The sequence below is a fragment of the Hippoglossus hippoglossus genome, chromosome 16, assembly GCF_009819705.1.
Source record: "Hippoglossus hippoglossus isolate fHipHip1 chromosome 16, fHipHip1.pri, whole genome shotgun sequence".
Classification (NCBI taxonomy): Eukaryota; Metazoa; Chordata; class Actinopteri; order Pleuronectiformes; family Pleuronectidae; genus Hippoglossus; species Hippoglossus hippoglossus.
Window position 1 is genome coordinate 26,192,441 of NC_047166.1, and position 21,287 is coordinate 26,213,727.

The 21,287-nt window shown below is 39.0% G+C and overlaps 1 protein-coding gene across 7 annotated transcripts in view; it reads right to left on the reverse strand.

Annotated features, from left to right (window-relative positions):
- Positions 1-430: 430 nt before the first annotated feature.
- LOC117776533 (neurocalcin-delta A) overlaps positions 431-21,287 on the reverse strand; it is a 71,649-nt gene continuing 50,792 nt past the window's right edge. For 5 of the 7 annotated variants that reach the window (XM_034610515.1, XM_034610514.1, XM_034610516.1 and 2 more), the window contains 4 exons: positions 16,151-16,561; positions 5,747-5,852; positions 4,027-4,158; positions 431-2,726 (listed from right to left, as the gene is read on the reverse strand). In XM_034610515.1, coding sequence (XP_034466406.1) covers positions 4,061-4,158; positions 5,747-5,852; positions 16,151-16,528 — 582 coding nt within the window. In that variant the 5' untranslated portion in view covers positions 16,529-16,561 and the 3' untranslated portion in view covers positions 431-2,726; positions 4,027-4,060. The remainder of the gene's footprint in view (positions 2,727-4,026; positions 4,159-5,746; positions 5,853-16,150; positions 16,562-21,287) is intronic. The other 2 variants (XM_034610519.1, XM_034610518.1) reach the window with 1 other exon arrangement.

Genomic DNA, 21,287 nt, shown 5'->3' on the forward strand with positions numbered 1-21,287 from the left:
TGCCAAGTTTAGGGGAACTTGGAGATATGAGCTTTTACCAAGTAGCTTCTTAGGGCGAAGGCTATGGCTTGTTCATGTTCATCATGGTTGGAAAAGGCAACATGATTAAAACCTTGTTCCAACATTCCGCCGCCAACTGGAAGATGCTGTGTAGCACTCTGAAAATGAAATGAAATGACTCAAGAGTGTGAAGTGCATTGTTCTACACAAATATGACCTTCATGGAATCAGACCAAACCTTAACTGTGTTCTCCCCACATAGTTCAGCATTTGAGCTTTTCAAAGAAACGTCAAAACACACCTGATGCAGTCCTGTGGACTGATGAAGTTCTACTAAAGTTTTCTGTACAAACTATGTAAATGCAACACTGTCCCTGATCGAAATTATCTTCAGCTATGGTCAAACATACAAGTATAAACCAATATGATATCTGAATAATAACACTGGCCATGATTTATTCATCATGCTAGAAATGAAAACCACAATTACACAACTAAACAAACATCATTTGAATGGTTGCACACAATAATTTGTAAATTTAATTCTAGCCTTTTAAAGTTGACAAAAAACAGAATCCTTTACCAAAAAACTGCAGTCACTAAAATACAGAATACCATACAAAACCTACAAAATGCGACAATTACAAACATTTTGTTCAACAGATAACATTTGTACAGTATAAATTTATACAATACTGTTTTTTGTTTTTATTTGGCACAAGATGCTATTTTGTGTTTTAACAGAAATGTTTTACCTGACACTGCTTACAAAGGAACTAAATTATAAAAATACAGTAAAAGCAACACATTGTGACAGTGTCATTGCAGTAGTTGTGATTCTCCGTGTGTTTGTCTGCATCTTTTTCTTCTTTACAAAAAAACAGCAGTTATTTAATAAAACATTCAAAGCTTTTCTAATCGGGAACCAATGTAAAAACTGAAACAGCTTTGCTCAGGTACGTTCCCGGCTCCTGGCTGAAATTCCAAAAAGTATCTAAGGGGGGAGCAAGGGAGCTTCCTCCTCTTTGTATATGTTTCTAGTTGCAGCTGAGCTAAGAAGGACGGCGTGAGGAAGTGAGAAAACCTAAAATCAATGATTTGTTGTAAGTGTTTTATTAAGTGGGACACCAGCACTTAAGTTGCCATTATTTTGATGTAATACTATAAATTGTGTAGATGCCATTTAGTTGATAGTATATACTTAGAATTGGGCAATTTTAAAGATAATTACTGAGCTCAACTGCAACAGAAAAAATATATCTTTGCTGAATAACCAGCATCTCGGCTGAACAGCATGTGTCATTATGTGTCGTTTGGTGTGCATGGCGTTTGTCCTCATGGTTTCCCTCCATAAAGTTATGAACCTTCAGATGTGTCATCTTTGGCAGTCCATGCACCAACAACACTGACTACTGGTCGTACTAATGACAATACCAACATACAGAAGTGAGTACAGAGCTGGGTGGACGAAGAGTCGCCGATAACCATAAACACACATTAAAAACACACACATGCGCACGAGCCACATGCATATGTTATTTAGTCTATGCACTGCTGTACCCAACTGTTCCAACAACTGATTCAACATGCAGCATTTAAAGAAACCTGAACGTGACTGTAAAGAAATGTGTGTCTGTTCTTCACATAGTACATGTCGAAAATAAAGAAAGTGGTTTGCATGCTTGATATCCTGCAACAGCTTAAATACACAGACAGATTTTTAAAAATTATTATTTCACAACATCTGTTATGAACTAAGCATTCTGGACTATGTAAATTTGCTTTACAAATGTAGTTACACTTTAAAATATCTACACTACTCATAATACTTTAATAACTAGTTTTCTATTTGACCTGAAGATAGAGCACAGTGACACTGTAGCTCTATAATTTGTCAAATTCTAACTGGTATGAAAAACCACTGGAACAGATGATGGGGATAGATCTCATCCTTCATTACATCAGCGACAGGTCACAAAATCAGACTTTTGATTAGGGTGTACTGTTTATGCATAGTAGCATAATATAACATGTTCTTGTTGTCCCAGAACAAAATATGAAACAAAATCTATCAAGTTTGCAAAAATACTCAAACATGCGTACACATTCTCACAGTAGAAAAGAGGAAACTAAAAGCAGTACTCATTCTGAGTGAAGGACAAACCGTCCTCTCTGTAGATTCAATGATCTCACCTATGATACGTGCTGTTGTTCAACACCATCATCCCTCGTCTGTTGTCTCATGCACACAATCCATCTATGGTACATGTTTGAGTGATGGAAGCTCTGTGTCACCCTGGCTGGAAGCTCAGGGGGCACAGAGAGCCAAGCAAAGACACTGATACAGATACTCCAGTTTATACTGTATATATACAACCTACTGTAGACCTTCTTCACACTCTGACATGCCTAAAGGACAACTGAGGATTCCTGGTCAAATACAATCAACGGGGTTAGAAAACCTGATGAGGATGTGGGAAAGTCTTCAGGTTTTTGTTGGAGTTTGGAAGTTTTAGAAAAAAACATCTTTAGGTGAAAAAACTGTAGGATGTGGCTCCTGTGTCCGTCTTTGAAGTCCTCAGTGCAAATTGATGGCCTCTCTTCATCGTCATCGTCATCGTCGTCATCGCCGTCATCATCATCATCATCATCATCATCATCATCAGCTCATCTTCCTTCATCATCAGTCTGCTCCATGGTGGAGAGTTAAGGGCATTTAGAGTCACCTAATGAAGCAATGCGAGGAGACAAGGTGAAGATGAACAGTCAGACCAGCACTGAGACACACAACACAACAGGTCAGTGGCTGCCAGGTCAACAAACGCTGTAGCCTGGCTCCGCCCAAAGAGAATAATAGTGCCCCAATCCGCATCTCCATCTATTACAAGAAACACAAGCTGTGGATTTATGGAAAGTAGCCAATTGGAAGTAGGAATGCATTATTGGACTCTAGAGTTATAAACGCATGCATCCTATAATATTCTGTAACTGTTCCTTTAAATTATGAAATCAGTGTTTGGTTCCTTAAAATGTCTCTTTCCTTCTAGATCATGTGTAAAAAGGCTACACACGCACGCATACATACACACATACACACACATAGGACAAAATCATCATCCATGATAACAAAACACTAGAACTAAACAGAATTAAAATAAATCATGTCACAAGAATAATTTACACCTTTACAACATGGACATTTGACATCTCATGTCTGTCTACAGTTCATCATTACTAGACTTTTCCTCGCCCCCTTTGTAACACAACTTCTTTATTCATCTATCTGTAGTTTGAGGGAATATGTGGTAGTTCGAAGAAGAAAAAGTCCAAGCAAACTCTAGAAGACCTACTGTAGTCTCCCCCAGGAGAGAGAGGGCTCTCACTGCTTCTTGTAGAAATAATAATCATCATCACCTTCCTCATCGTCATCATCATCTTGACATTCAACTGAGAAGTAAAGTTGTAGCCCAAGTTCACAGAGTGATGAAAGAAGTAATCTCTCACTCATCAGAGCTCAGGGTTTAAATAAACAGCTATGGGAATACTGAGTTTTTAAATTTTTTTTTTTACAAGAGTTGCCCACAAAGACAGTACTTCAGTAAATCCTACACATGGAGGCTTTACAAAGAAGAAACTTCTTAAACAACTTCGGTGCATGTTTCAAAATACCAGGCCACCTCCTACAAAGTCTCTCATATCGGTCCATGAGCTACAAATAGTCACACAGCCAGTGACACTGTGGATGACCCATCCCACATCCTGCACAGTGCACGCAGCCTCTGAATAGCTTCCCTCCAGCAAGCCTCTTCACTGCCTGGGAGGCACAACTGTTCGTAGGAGAAACACCTTCATTCCTGAAACCTGAACTTGAGCTTTCCAACGGACACGTCCTGTTACAACACCAGTGCACTTTAAGTAACTATCACCTCTCTGAACCTGCTGAGCCCTGCAAATTTTTTAACATTTCATTTTATGTACAGGGTGAAAGTGACATATGCTCTATGATTTTGAGAGTGAGTTGCTGACTGTGAGACCTACAGGTTATGTCCGAGCCTCAGGTTTAGAACTGTCCTGCACTGCTGGGGTCGCACTGCAACAGGCGGACGATGGAGGGGTCGCTCTTAGCTCCTTTGATGAACTCCTCCAAAGACAGTTTACCTACAACACAGACAAGACCAGTGTGCAATAATCATTTTGTTATTTTTGTCATTTAATATATCAATAAAACTGATGGATAGTAAGGAAAAAAAGTCTGCATTGATAACATGTAGGATTGCAAGAGCTACACTTCTTTCAACACATAGTTTGTTTCCGAAACAAGCAGATTCTGACAGTATGATGGTGCCTTTGACGTCCTCATTAAAGCTAGGGTTGGATCCTGGAAAAGCTGGCAATTGCAGGCTACACTGACTGACAACTGCTAGAAGCCGACTTTATCATGACTTGCTCGCTATCTCTCCGCCTTCCCAGCTGAAGGCTCCAGTCATGTGCATTGAGAGCACTGGCAGAGTGTGCACAGGCCGGCAGATCTGTTGGTGACAGACGGGTACACCAGCCAATAATTTAATTCAATCCAAATGTAAGGATTGGTCATGTTTATCACGGCCCTATGACAGCCACAGACACCAGACATTTTATTTCCAGGCTACCTCATGCAGTGAGGAAGTACATGTCCATGTCAGTGCAATTCTCTGGACCGTGGAGCAGAAAGACCTAAAAAACTTTAGACCCGTTTGCTGGAGCGGCTGATGAAATCTGTGACATTTGAAAAGTAATTTAAATGTGAATCTTCTCTGTTCTCACTTGAGATTTCACCTCCTTCATAAGTGACTCTTAATGATGTCCCTTTTCTCACCAAAAGGTGGCAGTGTTGATGATGTTCTTCTTTCTCTTGACCACCCACCATTGTAACAGAGACACTCGAGCTTCCTCTCCCCCGCTTTTGAAGAGAGAGCGAGAGCGAGAGCAAGAGCAAGCTCCTTGCTACTTGTTATTTTTATCAGAAAGAAAGATAAGACATTTCCATGTCCAGTCCCAACACTGTCTTTCTCCCTGTTGCACTTCTGCTTCCTTCCATTTCCTCTTCTCTCTCCACTATCTTCCACTATGTCTCCTCCTCTAATTGTCCATCTCTCCTCCTCTTATTTCTGTGTCTCCTGTGCTCAGGATCACCTTTGGAGTTGTTCTGCTGTATGAAAGGGCTTTCTGAGTACATGCACTACAATTGTGTGTGACTCAAGTGTGTTGTATATGACTGGAATCAAAGTGTGAATTCTGCCATCAGTGAAAAGCTGCTTCAGACGGGAGAATGCCTCAGGTGTCAGAGACCAACTGTTCAATACATTTGCTTTTTAATGTCTGTAATGTCTTAATTCACTGAATTCACTCTATCACTCAATCAATCAAAGATTTCTAACCCTAACCCTTTTAAAGGGATTTTCCGCATCCTGATAGATAAACAATAGCAAAATATAAGGAAAATATGTGCATGTCAAACCAGTTCACAAGTTACAATCACAGATATTCTCTAATACCTGATGATTTTCGTTTTTTTCAGCAGCAGAGTCAGTTTTAACTTGATGCAGCATGTTTTGGCTTTAAGCAGAGTGGTGACGCCAGTGGGTGTTTTTATGATCTTAATACAACATAGTCTTGTCATCAAAATGACCAACATGTTGTTTTACAATTATCAATGTGAAACTACCTCACTTAAAATAAGATAATCAGTAGATGGAGTTCAGCCTACCATCCCTGTTGGTGTCCATCTGCCTGAAGATCTTCTCTGTCCTCTTCTCAGGTGTAGACTCATCCTCAGGCATCTTCATCACTGAGGAAACCATCTTATAGATTGCCTACATGGAAACACAAGTGAGATCATTTAATCACAAGCACTTTAGTAGAATATACAGTATACATATATATCTGTGTATTTCCATCTGACTGTATCTGACAAGAGTTGCAAATTTAGGAATGCATTTACTCCCCAACACACTTGATCCTGTCAACTATTCATCTTTAATTTTGATAGTGGTTTTACTGTGGCACATGTATGCGCTCTACTAAGTGGCATTGTAGTTTTGTATCACACTATTTTAACCCTTGAAGGTTTACAAGATACTGACAGTACAGTTGCAACGGTTATACATTTTGAAACATTTCATCTCAATTCCAACACTAATGGTTATTTTAGAGCTCAATCTTAAAAATATTCTGCCTTCTCTCTTAATCTTAGCAAGCAAAATCTTTACAGAAAAAGTTTCATTCCCTAAGCACAACTCAAGTTTTTCCATAATGTTTCGAAATAGAAGAAAATAACATTAATAAAAGGTAAAAAGTATGTTCCTTATGTCCTCATAGACAAGACAGTAGACTTTCCAGTTTGGAAAGAAGAAAACACGTTTGAAGAGTTCTTTCATGACATTAACTCTCTGTGTGTCTTTAAATAAATATTAAACAATAAAAACAATGCTAACCATGGTTCTTTATCAATTCAGTCCCTACATCTGCACACTTAAAAGATCTCACTCTTTAAAATTAGAAAATGTAAAATCTGTCTCTGTAATCAGTCACTCAAGTTAACTTGACATTTTAAGTTTATTAAACTTAAGATGAACTCATGTTTAGTTAACTCTAGTTTAACATTTTCAAAGCTCATAAAGTTACACAAACTCAATTCATTCATACCTTTAACCTTTAAGTTTACTCACATTTTTAAGGCATCAAGGGAACTTGAAACTATTGTTTGGGTTTTTCTGTACATATTTAGTCCCAAAGATGCTCAACCACAATATGAATATTAACTTCTTTTCTTCTGTGCTGAATAGGAAACCTTCACCATACTTTCCTTTTCAGCTTGCACAGTTGCTGCTGTGCTACAGTTTGTTCACCTGAAGATTAATTCACTCTCACAAAAGGGGAGCTACACCGTTTTCATTTGTTTTTGAAAGAATTAAGAGAAAGTGTAACAAAGAGTGTAAAACAAACAGATGATAATTAATTTACTGAAACGAGTAACATTTATTATGCTCTTTCACAAAAACAAACACAGGTGCGTCATAATAGATTCTCAGAGTTTGCACCCACTGACAGGAATGTTTTCGTATATGTCAGCTCGTAGCACTGCTTCACCGCTCTGTGATTACATTTTCACAGTTTAGGTGGAGGGGTGGAGACAAACATGTGCACATACACAATCCCACACAGACTATTCATCAGTGTTGTGTCTCCTCTGCTCTCTGTTGCATTACAGGCTGTTTGACAGTAAACAGTGAAATCACAACCCACTCTCTAATAAAGAGGCGGGCTTGAAGGGAATGGGAGCTGACATGTGAACAGAGGATGTTTGATTGTAATTACAGTACGGTGGGAGCTTTAAATAGGTGCTGGCTATGCCTCCTATTAGAGGCAGGGCGGCTCAGCTTCTGGGTCAAAGTGGAGCCGAGAGACAAGCAGCATCCATGGTTAATATCAGCCTTCATTTCTATTTGGAGCTCGGTCAGTCATTATTCAAAATCCTTCAACCTGCTGGTGAGTGTTTAGTACATTTAGCCAATATAACATCATGGGGATTTAGCTGCTTATCTAAAGCTATGCAGTGGAATGAACTTAAACTTAAAAATCCCAAAATTACAAGCAACCGATACAAATTTGAATGATCTGCAGCTTATAGACACAATATTTCGGACTTTTTTGTCTCGATGCTCTGTATTCTACACTGACATCTAATGAATGATTCAAATACACAACAAACAAGGACTGCTTGATTTAAAGTACAAGTCTGTTGATGCCTTTATCTTATCATTTCTTTTGTGTGTCTCATACATCTTATTTTTCTTTGACACTGAGTGCTACTGCCATTTAAAAACTATTACAACAGTAAGAAAAAACACACTGTAGTTTATTTAGACTCAATCCCACATGCATGACCTGGTGGCTAAAGGTGCCAACCAATTCTGTATTAACCTGTGGCTGAAAGCAAAGCCTTGTCACTCACATTTAAAGATTTACATCTTTGCCAGGAACAACTGTTCCAAGAAAGGGATGGAACTAGGGTTGGCTACCAAAGTCCGTACTTTTAAGGGTTCTGACAAAATTACGTTGGTACAACTGAGAAATGATAGATGTTAAATGAAATGGTTCCAAATTTTGGTAGCTAAGATCAACTTCTGGGTAAGAGAGTGTAGAAAGAGAGAGCGAAATTAATTTAAATCCACTTTAAATCTGGAAATTTATTTAAATCCACTGTGGCGATAATGCACCTGAAAGCTGAAGACGACTAAAGTGATATGCAGTGAGTCATTACAATTTTCAAACATGGACGCAGGCAATGCTTGCTGCAATATTTGTTATGTTAATGCTAAAGTGGCCAGAGCAACATTTATTGATATTATATATTTTATTGACAGTTACAAAAATAGAAATAAATGCTGCAATATCATTTAGAGTCAGTTTTTAGATCGCATATTTGAGGGTGTTAAATTATCGGGCAGATTAATTCTCTTATATCTAAAGTAAAACCAGTGTAATTCAGGTTTCTTCTGTATCCACAGAACAGAATCTGTGTTGAAACTGTTTGAAGCTTCCCATCTTTTTTCCTTCTCAAGATGCCCTACCTGTGAGGTATCCTCCCCTGTATCCCGGCTCCCACCTTATTCTATACATTATTCTTTATTTCTCATAAATCTAACAACAACACCTCAACCTTTTCCCCTCTCTGTCAGCAATCTTTCCTTTATTTTTTGGTAACAAAATGTACATTTTCAGACAGATTTCACCAAGCAGCATCCAATCTACAACTTGAATGCTCCAAAGAGAAAAACAAAGGTTCCGTCATTCCCTTTCAGCCAGTGAGCGCGGAAAGAGAGAATAAAAGGGACAATTCCAAGGGCCCAGCACAGACAGGGGCCCTCAGAAAACACTATTATTGTTATTATTATTAATAAGTTAATGCAGTAAAAATTATATATATATATATATATATATATATATATATTTTATACATGAAATAAACGTGTGTTTTTTCTCTCCATATTTGTCAAAACAGGATAGGCTTTATATTTCACCCCTCTCTCTGTTCACTGCATGGTTCAGTCTTGCTTGTTTTCCAGTGGGCGCTAGAAGCAGAACAGAAGGTGAACTCTCAGGCCCTACCTACCTAAATACCCTTTTCTAATTTTTATGCATCATTCTCCAGGCAGCACTTTATGACTAATTTGTTGATTTGTGTTTAAAAAAAGCATTTTATAGATATATTACCCATCTCTATCGCACAATAAAGTCCATAACTCACTTTTAAAATGTATTGAGTGGTTATCTAGCTCATTTGGGGAAGAGTGTTGTTCTAGTTCACTGTTTTCTGTCTTTCTTTCTTTTTTTCTATTATTAAAGGGATAGTTCACCAAAAAAATGAAAATTCACTCATTATCTACTCACCACTATGTCGATGAAGGGGTGGGTGAAGTGTTTGAGTCCACCAAACACTTTAGGAGTTTCAGGTGTAAACAGTGTTTCAGCACAGGCGACCACTTCTTAAAACAACCGAAAAAACCTACTGCTTGTGTGGTGTCATCCAAGTGTCCGCAAGCCCAGACATTCATATTCGACTCGAAACGAGGTGTTTTAAGCCTTAAAGTCCACTACCGGAGGTGGCGATGCTAGCGGACGCAGCCACACCATGGTGTGCCTGAGGCTCCATTAACGCACCTGGGAGGACACTATCAGTGGACATTTAGGCTAAAAACATGGTGTAAATGACGCTGTTTCGCGTAGAATATGAATGTTGGGGCTTGCAGACACTTGGATGACACCGCACAAGCAGTATGGAGGCATGTTACGTTTTTTTCTGTTGTTTTATTAAGTCTGAAGAAGAGGGCACAATTAACTTCAATTGTATTGGATTCGGCTGCTATGCTGTTTGAGACTCCAGAAGTGTTTTGTGGACTCAAACACTTCACCCACCCTTCCATCGGCATAGTGGTGGGGAAGGAGTGTCCAGTATTATATTCTTTAAGGGGGCCCGACATTTCTAGCAACTATGCCTCACTGATCACTGATATTTGTGTTTCACACTGAAGGTAGGAATAGAAGGTTAGAAGTGAAAACTATTGAGGATCGGATGAGACGGATTTATCTTTCTCCCTGCTTTCACATTTGGTCATTATCTGAATAGGATGCGCCAGGCTGGCTGTGATCCATGTCATTCAATTACTCCCACAGCAAGGCTAATTATGAGCATCACCAGCATTTACACACACTCTACAGGAGAACATTTTCTACCCCCCAGTCACTACAGCAAATGGAGGTGAGTGAGAATAGAGAACATGGAGAGCACCGTGGGAGGCATGACCGGGCCCTTTCGGTAAAGCATTGGAAAAGTGCTGCCCACAAATACTGGTGTGACAGAAAGAATAAACTCAAAAAACTGGGCTACCTGCTGTCATTTGAGGATTCAAATAGTTATTTCTGTAATGGCCAACAATGCAACAGGCTGCACAAACAAGATTCAGTACAGGAATAACAGTCTACACTATCAAATGAACTGCATGTGCAAAGAATGCTCCTAAAACCAGAATAACATTGAAATATCCTATATATCTTCATCAGAAAATGCTAGACATTTTGATCTTTATTTGTCTGTTAGTTATCAGGATTAGGCAAAAATTTGTGAATGGATGACCATGAAACTTGATGGTAGGATGTGGCATGATCGGGAAACAACCCATTAAATATTGGTACGGATCCAGGAATTCTTTCACTTACTTTAACGTTGCGGGAATAAGCATTTTTCAACCATCAGGCATATTTAGAGGAATAAAATCTATGAGTGTATGTATGTGGTGCGGCTGGGTGCCAGTCTAGTTTCTATAATCATTATTATGCTAATTATCTTGTATGTAAGCACACCTGCAAAAAGAATGACTAATGAAAGAAACTAAAATATTGGACAAATCAAAACTTTGATCTAAGTTCATACATTAACACTTGTTGGCTTTCAAGAACTGAAAAACGGTTGTTTTTGCTTCAAACAGCGTTTCCAGAATTAGCTGGTTAGCATGGATGTAGCCAACAAACCTGCCAACAAGCTCGCTAGCGTTCGCTCTCAGTAAATGCCTGTCCCTTGAGTGTACTAAAACTGAAGAAGGTTATCCATTGTCAGCAGAAAGAGTTCATAAATAAAATGATGACAACTGATGGTCGACAATATTTAAATTAAACTTTTCAAGAGAGCAACAGCCTGGATGCTCCACTACACCAAAATGACATGGCACCATCTAATCGGATGAGTAAAACACAGAGTTCCTGCTGCTAAATTGCTACAGCTACAATCACATTTGAGAGTTAACTACAATACTTGATAACAAATGCAACACACACACACATGCAAATTTATTAGGCAATCAAAAACCCACTCAACTTTTCAACACTCTTGTTCACTCACATTAATAAGCCCTGCAGAGAATCACGTGAGCAGCGACACAATTTATTTATTACTTTCTATCCTTCTGTGCAGGGGAACCGCACCACCCTTTAATGAAGAGTAGGTGGAGGGTTTACATACAGTGCCTTGCATAAGTATTCACCCCCCTTGGACTTTTTCCCATTATGTACTGTTACTAACTGGAATTCAAATAGACTTAAATAAACTTTTTCCCATTTGATCAACAAAACATGCATAGTACTTTGGAGGTGCAAAATAAATTTTATTGTGACACAAACAATAATGACAACAAAAAAGTTGACATCTGTTGGGTGCATAAGTATTCACCCCCCTGTGTCAATACTTGGTAGAACCCCCTTTCGCTGCAATTACAGCTGCAAGTCTTTTGGGGTATGTCTCTACCAGCTTTGCACATCTAGAGATGGAAAGGTTTGTCCATTCTTCTTGGCAAAAAAGATGAAGCTCAGTCAGATTGGATGGAGACCGTCTGTGAACCGCAATCTTCAAGTCTTGCCATAGAGTCTCTATTGGATTGAGGTCTGGGCTTTGACTGGGCCATTTTAAGACATTAACATTCTTTAATCCAAACCATTCCTTTGTAGCTCTGGCTGTATGTTTAGGGTCATTGTCCTGCTGGAAGATGAACCTCCGCCCCAGTCTCAAGTCTTTTGCAGACTGCATCAGATTTTCTTCAAGGATTTCCCTGTATTTGGCTCCATCCATCTTTCCCTCTATTCTGACCAGTTTCCCTGTACCTGCTGAAGAGAAGCATCCCCACAGCATGATGCTACCACCACCATATTTCACTGTTGGGATGGTGTGCTCAGGGTGATGGGCAGTGTTGGGTTTTCGCCACACATAGCGTTTTGCATTGAGGCCAAAAAGTTCAATTTTGGTCTCATCTGACCAGAGCACCTTCTTCCACATGTTTGCTGTGTCTCCCACATGGCTTCTGGCAAACTCCAAACGGGATTTTTTATGGATCCCTTTCAACAATGGCTTTCTTCTTGCCACTCTTCCATAAAGGCCAGATTTGTGGAGTAGACGACTAATAGTTGTCCTGTGGACAGATTCTCCCACCTCAGCTGTGGATCTCTGCAACTCCTCCAGAGTAACCATGGGCCTCCTGGTTGCTTCTCTGATTAATTTTCTCCTTGTCCGACTCTTCAGTTTGGGTGGACGGCCTCCTCTTGGTAGGTTTGCGGTTGTGCCATATTCTTTCCATTTTCTTATGATGGATTTTATGGTGCTCAGAGAGATGTTCAAAGCTCTGGATATTTTTTTATAACCTAACCCTGCTTCATATTTCTCCACAACTTTATCCCTGACCTGTTTGGTGAGCTCCTTGGTCTTCATGATGCTGTTTGTTCAGTAATGATCTCCAACAAACTCTGAGTCCGTCACAGAACAGGTGTATTTATACTGAGATTAAATTGCAGACAGGTGGACCCTATTTACTAATTATGTGACTTGCAAATGTGACTTGTGAATGCAATTGGTCGCACCAGATCTTTGTTAGGGGTTTCACAGTAAAGGGGGTGAATACATATGCACTCAACACTTTTCAGATTTTTATTTGTAAATAATTGTGAAATCCATGTAATATTTCCCCCCACTTCCAAATGATGCACTATTTTGTGTTGGTCCATTACATAAACTCACGATGAAATAAATTTTAATCTGTGGTTATACCATGACAAAATGTAGAAAAGTCCAAAGGGGGTGAATACTTATGCAAGGCACTGTATGTCATCAGGAGGCAGATAGAAGTGACAGGCTTCAGTCTGAATCACTGCAGGCGGTCTTGAGGTAGGAGTTTAATCTTAAATTGACAGTAGGTGTGATACATGTGAGACATTATAAACTGATATTTACTTTGGAGTGGCTACTTGGACATGACTCAGAAGACTTGGCTTAATTAGCACAACTTTATAGCTACTGTAACTATATAGCAGTGGTTCAGAGAAAGCTTCTAAAATATAAACCAATGCTCTGTGAGATTATGATGGGAGTGACATAAGAAGAGTATTTACTCAAAACTATAACGCAGCTTTAACACAATGGAAAAGGTATATAACGATGGACGACATGATGGCTCCTCAAAAGTGAAGCCCCGATTGCCCTCTTGTGGCTGACTGTATATAGGTCATGAACCCTGCCTCCTCCATGTTAGTTGATGGGATATGGGTGAAACATTGACAACTGAGACTGACTCACGATTGGTCGATTGTGTATCGGCGGGACCTCGCTACTACGGCTTCATCCTCCACCGATCGCTCCTGCTCTAAATGCACAACATGGCAGCATTCGTATTCTAAACATATTTTGGCATAATTTCTGGATAGTGGTAGGAAATGGAAAAACATTGTCCATCTACTGTATACACAGTCTATGGTTTACAGTTACTTCTAGCTGCGAGGTTAAAGACATTTAGCATGTATATCATCTGAAGAACTGAGGAGCCATATCTCTCATCTTACAACACCAATAAAGTCAGAGTGTCATTGAAAAAGAGTAAAAACCTACAAAAAAGCAATGGTTCGAAGTTGCACGAAGAGTTATTGGTGGAAATATGTCTTTTGATAAAAAGGTAAGCAGGGCCCAACAGTTTAAAATCTACTTATTACTATGAATTCCACAATCTGTGTACAATGTCTATGTTATATTAATTTTTCTGTTTGAGATATTTGTTTCTTTACTATTAAAAACTAATTTGCCAGCTCTATGGCTTGTCTCCAATAAGTAAGTATGCAACTCATTTCCTCACTTAGGCAAACACCTCATGTTTATAAAAGGACTCCCAGCATAAAGACAAGGTGAGAAGAACTAAAAGCGAGTTGAATTTGGGTGATACTGAGGCGAGAGAAACCGCCTGCTGTTACACAAATGTCCAGGAAAAAAAAAAGAAAAAAAGATGAAAAGCAGGCTGACACACTCACACACACACTTAGACTAGACTAGATATACTGCATTTGGGTGTGCGCGAATGGTGTGTTTACTTGAGGAGCTCTTGTACAGGAAATGCCAACCTAACCACTCCCCCTTTTCCCTTGCTGTTTTCTTTTTTTTCTTTTTTTAAAGGTGAGCTGTGCCCTGCTATTGAGCTCAGAAATAAAATGTCAGTTTACACACAAAAAGTATGTTTGCTAAATGCTCCAAGATGTATAAATCATGTTTTGGTCATAGGAAAAAATAACAAGGGTTTCTGAAATTCAGTCAGTAATATCTCTTTTCAAACACCAATATCTTGCTATTAAGTTTGAAATCCATCCGAGTCGACTGACATGTATCTTTATTACCTTTATGAATAACAGGTTAATATGCAGGCTGGGGTTTAAATATCCTTCCTCATGTTTCCAGCATAAGGCTGTTTTTGGCAGCTAAAAAATAAAATAAGTAGACTTTACAAAATATGCCAATGCTTGTGATGGAAAACAATAGTCTTAAAGTGATAGTTAAAGGGATAGTTCACCCAAAAATAAAAATTCACTATTTATCTCACCACTATGCCGACGGAGGTGTGGGTGATGTGTTTGACTCCACAAAACACTTTTGGAGTTTCCGGGGTAAACAGCGTTACAGCCAAATCCAATACAATTCAATTAAATGGTGACCGCTTCTTGAAATGTATAAAAAAACAAAACATAAAATGCCTCCATACTGTTCCTGTGGTGTCATCCAACTGTCCCTAAGCCCCGACATTCAAATTTGATGGTCATTTACACCGTTTTTTAAGCCTAAATGTCCTCTGATATCCTCAGCCCAGAGCCGTGTTCACAGAGGACATTTAGGCTAGAAACACAGTGTAAATGACACCATTTCGAGTTGAATTTGAATGCCTGGGCTTACAGACACTTGGATGACACCACAGGAGCAGTATGGAGGCATTTAATGTTTTTTCAAAAACGTTTTTATACGTTTAAAGAATTGCTCACCATTCAAATGAATTGTATTGGATTTGGCTGCAACGCTGTTTACCCCTGAAACTCCAAAAGTGATTTGTGGCCTCAAACACTCCAAACACAGAGTGGTGATTAGATAATGAGTGAATTTTCATTTTTGGGTGAGCTATCCCTTTAATGCAGACATTAAGCCATCCTTAGAAATGTTCAAATGGAAGAATGTATATACTAAACAGCAGACATGGATTAGGCTAAGGTTTACTTCCGTTTGCTCCTGTAAATGGTGCGGAGCAGATAGAAAATCTATCATTTTCCTTTCTTGATAAAGCTACAAGCCACATGTAAAAAAGGAGTAAAGCTAATTAACCACGTTCTGAAACTGTATCCATGTGCAGGACAAGGAACATTTCAAATGAGTCTAACTAGTCCTAATATTTAATTTTGAAAAGCACTGACATGAAGCAGAGCCATACGTCCTCCTGTTTTTAAAATGCCTGTACTGTCATAAAGAGTGTGTTATGGATACACGGGCCGTACTGTTAATACAACGGTGGTTAAGAGTCAGTGGCCTGGCTAATGTCACAGTTGAGTGGATGTTTGAATATCTGTGATTCACGTGATTGCAATTTTTTTCAGAATTGAATGATTCGCAGTCAAAGGCCACCTGAGGCCTTTATGACATCAACACTTTCTTCTTGGTGCTACAATTTTCTTTTTTGCACTTTTCAGTATGTTAGACACTGAGAACTTTGGTTACTCATTATCTGTTTAATATGTACTATTTGTGTACACAAATAGCATGCACACTCACCTGTACTATCTCCAGCATCTCAGCTTTACTGATGTACCCGTTCCCGTCCAGGTCATACATACTGAATGCCCATTTCAGCTTCTGCTCCAGCTTGCCACGTGATGTCACACTTAGTGCAATGATAAACTCCCGGAAGTCTATTGTCCCATCACCGTTAGCATCAAATGTGCGAAACACATGCTCGGCGAACTTTGAAGCGTCTCCATAGGGGAAGAAGTTACCATAGATCTTCTTGAACTCCTCCATGGACAAGTTCCCGCTGGGGCAGTCCCTTAGGAAGCCCTTGTACCACTCCTGGATCTCATGCTCGGTGAAGTCGGTGCTCTCAAGCAGGTCCTGCATCACCTCAGGACGGAGCTTGCTGTTCTGCTTTCCCATGTCTGTCAGTCCTTTTGATCAATCAGCTCACAGCTGGAGGGGACAGAGAACAGAGAAGGAGATGCTTTTAGGATGAGATACATGCAGATATCAGTTCATATCCTGAGCAGCACTATGGCCTTTTGATTACTAAGTCCCAGCTGAGCGACAGAGATAAAAAGAAAAACTGTTTACACATTTAATTAAACAAACAAAATTAATTAAAAAGAAACTTTTCTCTATAGGTGACAACATCACAAAGGGAGGAAAATAAACTTGAATGACTGAGACCTTATGAGCATATCCACATGATGAGTTGTTTTTGTGACCCAAACTGCATGAATTTAAAAAAGTAATGGTTGGAAGTGTTCAATATTCCAATAAGTGCAAACTTTGCTCTTAGCATCTATTTGGTCAGAGAAATTTAATAAGCTGGTTGATGGTTTCACATGCCCAGGTACCCCCTTCTATCCCCTGCTTTGCCCTGGTCCAGGTGAAGTGACACAAAAAATACAACCTCCATCAGGGTTGTATGAATTGCTTTGAGATTGACCCCTCCACGAGGACTAATTTTCTTTGGAAGACTCTACCAGGGGCTGTTTACCCCGACAGTGCAGCTCCTAGGATCAACAGGACACTACATTATTGTGGTGATTTTCAGATGAGAGTCAGCACCTCTAAGTCTGAGGACCTGGTTCATGGTTGGAAAATGGTTGGCTGCTGCCTTTGGGTTGAGAGTCAGTTGATGCCTCAAGTGAGGAAGTTTAAGTATTTCAGGGTCTTGTTCACAAGGGACTTTTGTGTAGTGACCGAAAGAACGACATCGCAAATACATGCTAATTTAGTAAAATGATGGGAGTAAAATTCCCTCCTTGGATGGCTGGGTTATCCCTTGTAGATATAGGAGCTCAGATATCGGAAGGGAGCAAGGAATAAAGCTGTGGGTCCTCAGCCATTTTAGGTGGTTCAGGGTAGATCACTATGGTTGGTTTGTAGGAACTATCCATTCAAGTTTTTTTTGGCACGGTCAACTGGTAGGAGGGCCCTGGGAACACCTTGGGGTCCACCAGCAGAAACTAGAAAACGCTGCAAAGGAAACAACATCTGGACTACTCCACCTGCTGCAACTGTGACCAGTCGCAAGCTAGACAGAAAATAAAGGGATAACATTTTGTGGCAGTGTGTGGTTTTACCACACATCTAACTGGTGTAATTCTTTACACCGTGAGCCCCAAAACAAATAACTGGTAATTTTACCATGTGTCCTTCTTTCTGTGCCATTTCTTTCATAAACTACAGAGTAACTGTATCCCTGTTAAATTCTACTTTACTTCAAAAGCGTAGTTTAGCAATTGGTTCTACTGTAGGGTGTTGGTTTTGAGGTCTGATTCTGATCCATGCATCAGCTACATAACCACCAGACTAAGCTGAGGAAGCAGCTGCTGCGTCCTCAAGTGGTTTTGTCGAAGTATAAACCAAAATGTAAGCAACCGTTCTTTATAAACTAAAAACTCCAAAGTGCCATATGCCTAACATGGATTTAATTAGTCTATAAAATCTCTAGACACACATTAAACTTGGCTTTAACGCACAGGGAGGCAAAAGATGTGTTGTCAAATGACATTTAAACTGAGTTGCTCGACAAACACAATTTAGATTCTCTTCCTGGAACTGGAGTATAAGTGTTTGTAGTGCCAATCTTTATGAACAGGATAAAGCTTATAATCCCTCTTCACAGTCAATTCAAATGTTCATTTAAAATGAGAAATAAAACATTGACTCTGAATATTAACAATGATAAGTCATCATCTATATGCAGTTGATCCAGCCACATTGCTTTACTTTCTAACAATAAACTCATGCTTATCAAAGTGACTGTTTTCTGTCTGTCATGTTAAGTGATTAACATGAGTACACACTATTCTGGTAGGATACTACCATTCCATATTGATATTATATATCATATCCATATTTTATGTCTGTGTGTATTTATGTACCTCTTACACAATGTGTATATGATGCTAGTCATAAATACATATTTTATCACTAAATTACTGCTACTGTTTTATTACGGATATTACTATTCTATCTATCCATCGATGGATGAATGGATCTATCTTTTTCATCTATATGAGACTATTTCTTATGTATAAATACTTTAAACATTGACACACCTTTCCATTATGCTAAAATCTGTTTATTCTAATCAATGTTGTAAATATTGTCATTTTGTTAATGTGTTCAGCTACACGAGGAATTTATTGCACTTCTGTTCTTCCTGGGAGAGGGATCCCTCACATGTGGTTCTCTCTGAGGGACAGAAGGGAGTTTTGGAGTAAAAGAAACATTGACAGTGACGAGAGACACAGTGAAAGAGTTCTGAGTCTGTTTTCTATCTTCCATTTTGTTAACACAAACAGGAAGTGCCTGCTCCATGGTCTCAGTGATAATGTGCTCTAAAGTAACCACCCTCTATATTTTATGGAATAATACATTCTTATATTTTATCATGTGTGTTATAACAAGTGTTTATGTAAATACAAGAATCATAAACATGTTTGAAATGAGACATGCAGTAGTATTATTAACATTCTTTTGTGTTTCTTGTGTGTGTTCAGGTTGTATGGACATGTACTGTATTTATGTATGAGTTCAGCCCTGTGCATTGCCCTGTTTGCCTTGCTCTGGCCTACAACTCTCAGAAGATGAGTCACTTGTGTACTCAAATGTAGCAAGGTCTTTTAATACTACTGCACTTCATGAAACCATAGGAAACGACAATAGCTTTACTGCTATAATTTCATATTGGGAGAATGGAGAAAACTGAGCAGTTCAATGTATCATCAGCTCAAGTTCAATTATGACAAATAGTTAAAAAACTATTCTGCCCCCAAGGTTCAATCAAGGCTACCACTGAGTAGAAATTCCATAGCAAGGATATTTGAGAAGTGATAACATATCAGAGCCTCTCAAAGTCTAATGGAAAATCTCCAGCTCCTAGCGTTCTGTAAAACTCAGTAAAATACCCAGTGAGGTGTTCGACAGCTTCTACCTGTTTTTGACAAACAGGATGATGAACACAGCTCTTATGTATGGGTGGGGCAGAATCATAATGAGAGTGAAATCACTTGAGTGGCTCATGAATGAATGCAAGAATGATTTTCACAGAGCATTATTTTTTGACACTCTCCTTTGTTTACCTCTATCACTGACTTATTTGTACAATCACACTGAGCTCGGTAAAATCAACTGATCAACATTTAAACAGCAGCATATGGAAAATGTGTGAAGGGAGATAACATGGAAATAGATAACATTTCACAGGCTGCACATACAGTATATCAAAAAAACAAGATAACATGAAGACTGGAATTAACACAAGGGAAAACTCTTAATGCCATGTGGACGTTAGAAGTTAGAACCCAGATACTAATACACATGGCAAAGCATATTTGAGTAAATGTTGACAAATTTAATAAGACTGAGAGTCAGCCATATTAGCAGGTCTGTGAGCCTGTGTTTAGTTGTACACTGGTGCTTGTAGCTATATGCTAACAAAAGCATGCTCACGAAGACACTATGTTTAGCAGCTATGCTTATCATAGTTTATTGTATATGAATGCCAACATTTGCTAATTAACACTAAACACAAGTAACATTTGAGGCTGATGGGAATGTGTAAATTGATATTTTCACCTGATGAAAATTTAGAGGATCAACAAAGATTGTACATATCATCTCGTGGGAAACATGAACCTGTCTACCACAGTTCATGGGAATACTGTAACTGTCAAGACATTTTCCTCAAAACAAAGTCATTCGGATTTATTCTATAAACCACAAAATGTATTGCAATTAATCCAATAGGTGCTGAGATTTTCAGTCTGGATTAAAGTGGTGGACTGACCAACAGACCATCCAGCCATGCCACTAACCTGACTAAAAAGTAGAAACAAACTGCATGACTAAATGTGGATACAATGCCATTTGAGAATGATAAACGATGAGGTAGTAGTAGTAGTTTCTACACTAAGTCCAGTGTTACAATTTACAAATACTATTCAGACAAGAAACTTAATTACTTTTATGCATGTTCTCCACAGTGATTTAAATTTATCTGCTTGATTTTTACTGAATCTAGTAAGCAAAGAAAGCGCAAGACCTTCTAAATGAAATAAAGGGGTACAAAGATTTTACATATTGCCTTTAAATAACATCTTTTGATTAGTAAGTTTTTGTTGTTTAGTTACGTTTTATTCTGTCTTTTAATGGCATGTGAAACTGCAAAAAAAGAAAAAACTACTTTTTTGCCAATTACTGTACTCTTTATAATACTGCTACAGCGACTGACCCTCAGAGTGATTACGGTAATGGAATGACATACAGTACATGTGCACACACATGCACTCACACACACATGTACGCATGTACGCACAGGCGCGCGCGCACACACACACACACACACACACGTACATCTTAATTACTAACCCACTCTGCTCCGTCACCTGGTATGAGGCACTTTCCAGTCCACACACAACTTTAGCTATACAACCTCTGATGACATGCTCAGCCAACTCAGGATGCTGCTAGCAACAGCAGCCTGAGTGTGTGAGTGTAGCTGGAGCCTTGTGAACATTGTAAATATTATTATTCTGTTGACTTGCTCTCCTACACACAACATCTATTGCACTTCATAACATCCTGGGACAGGGTTCCCTCACATGTGGCTCTTTCTGAGTGTTCTACTGACAAATCTTGGACAGCAGATCACAAATCGAAG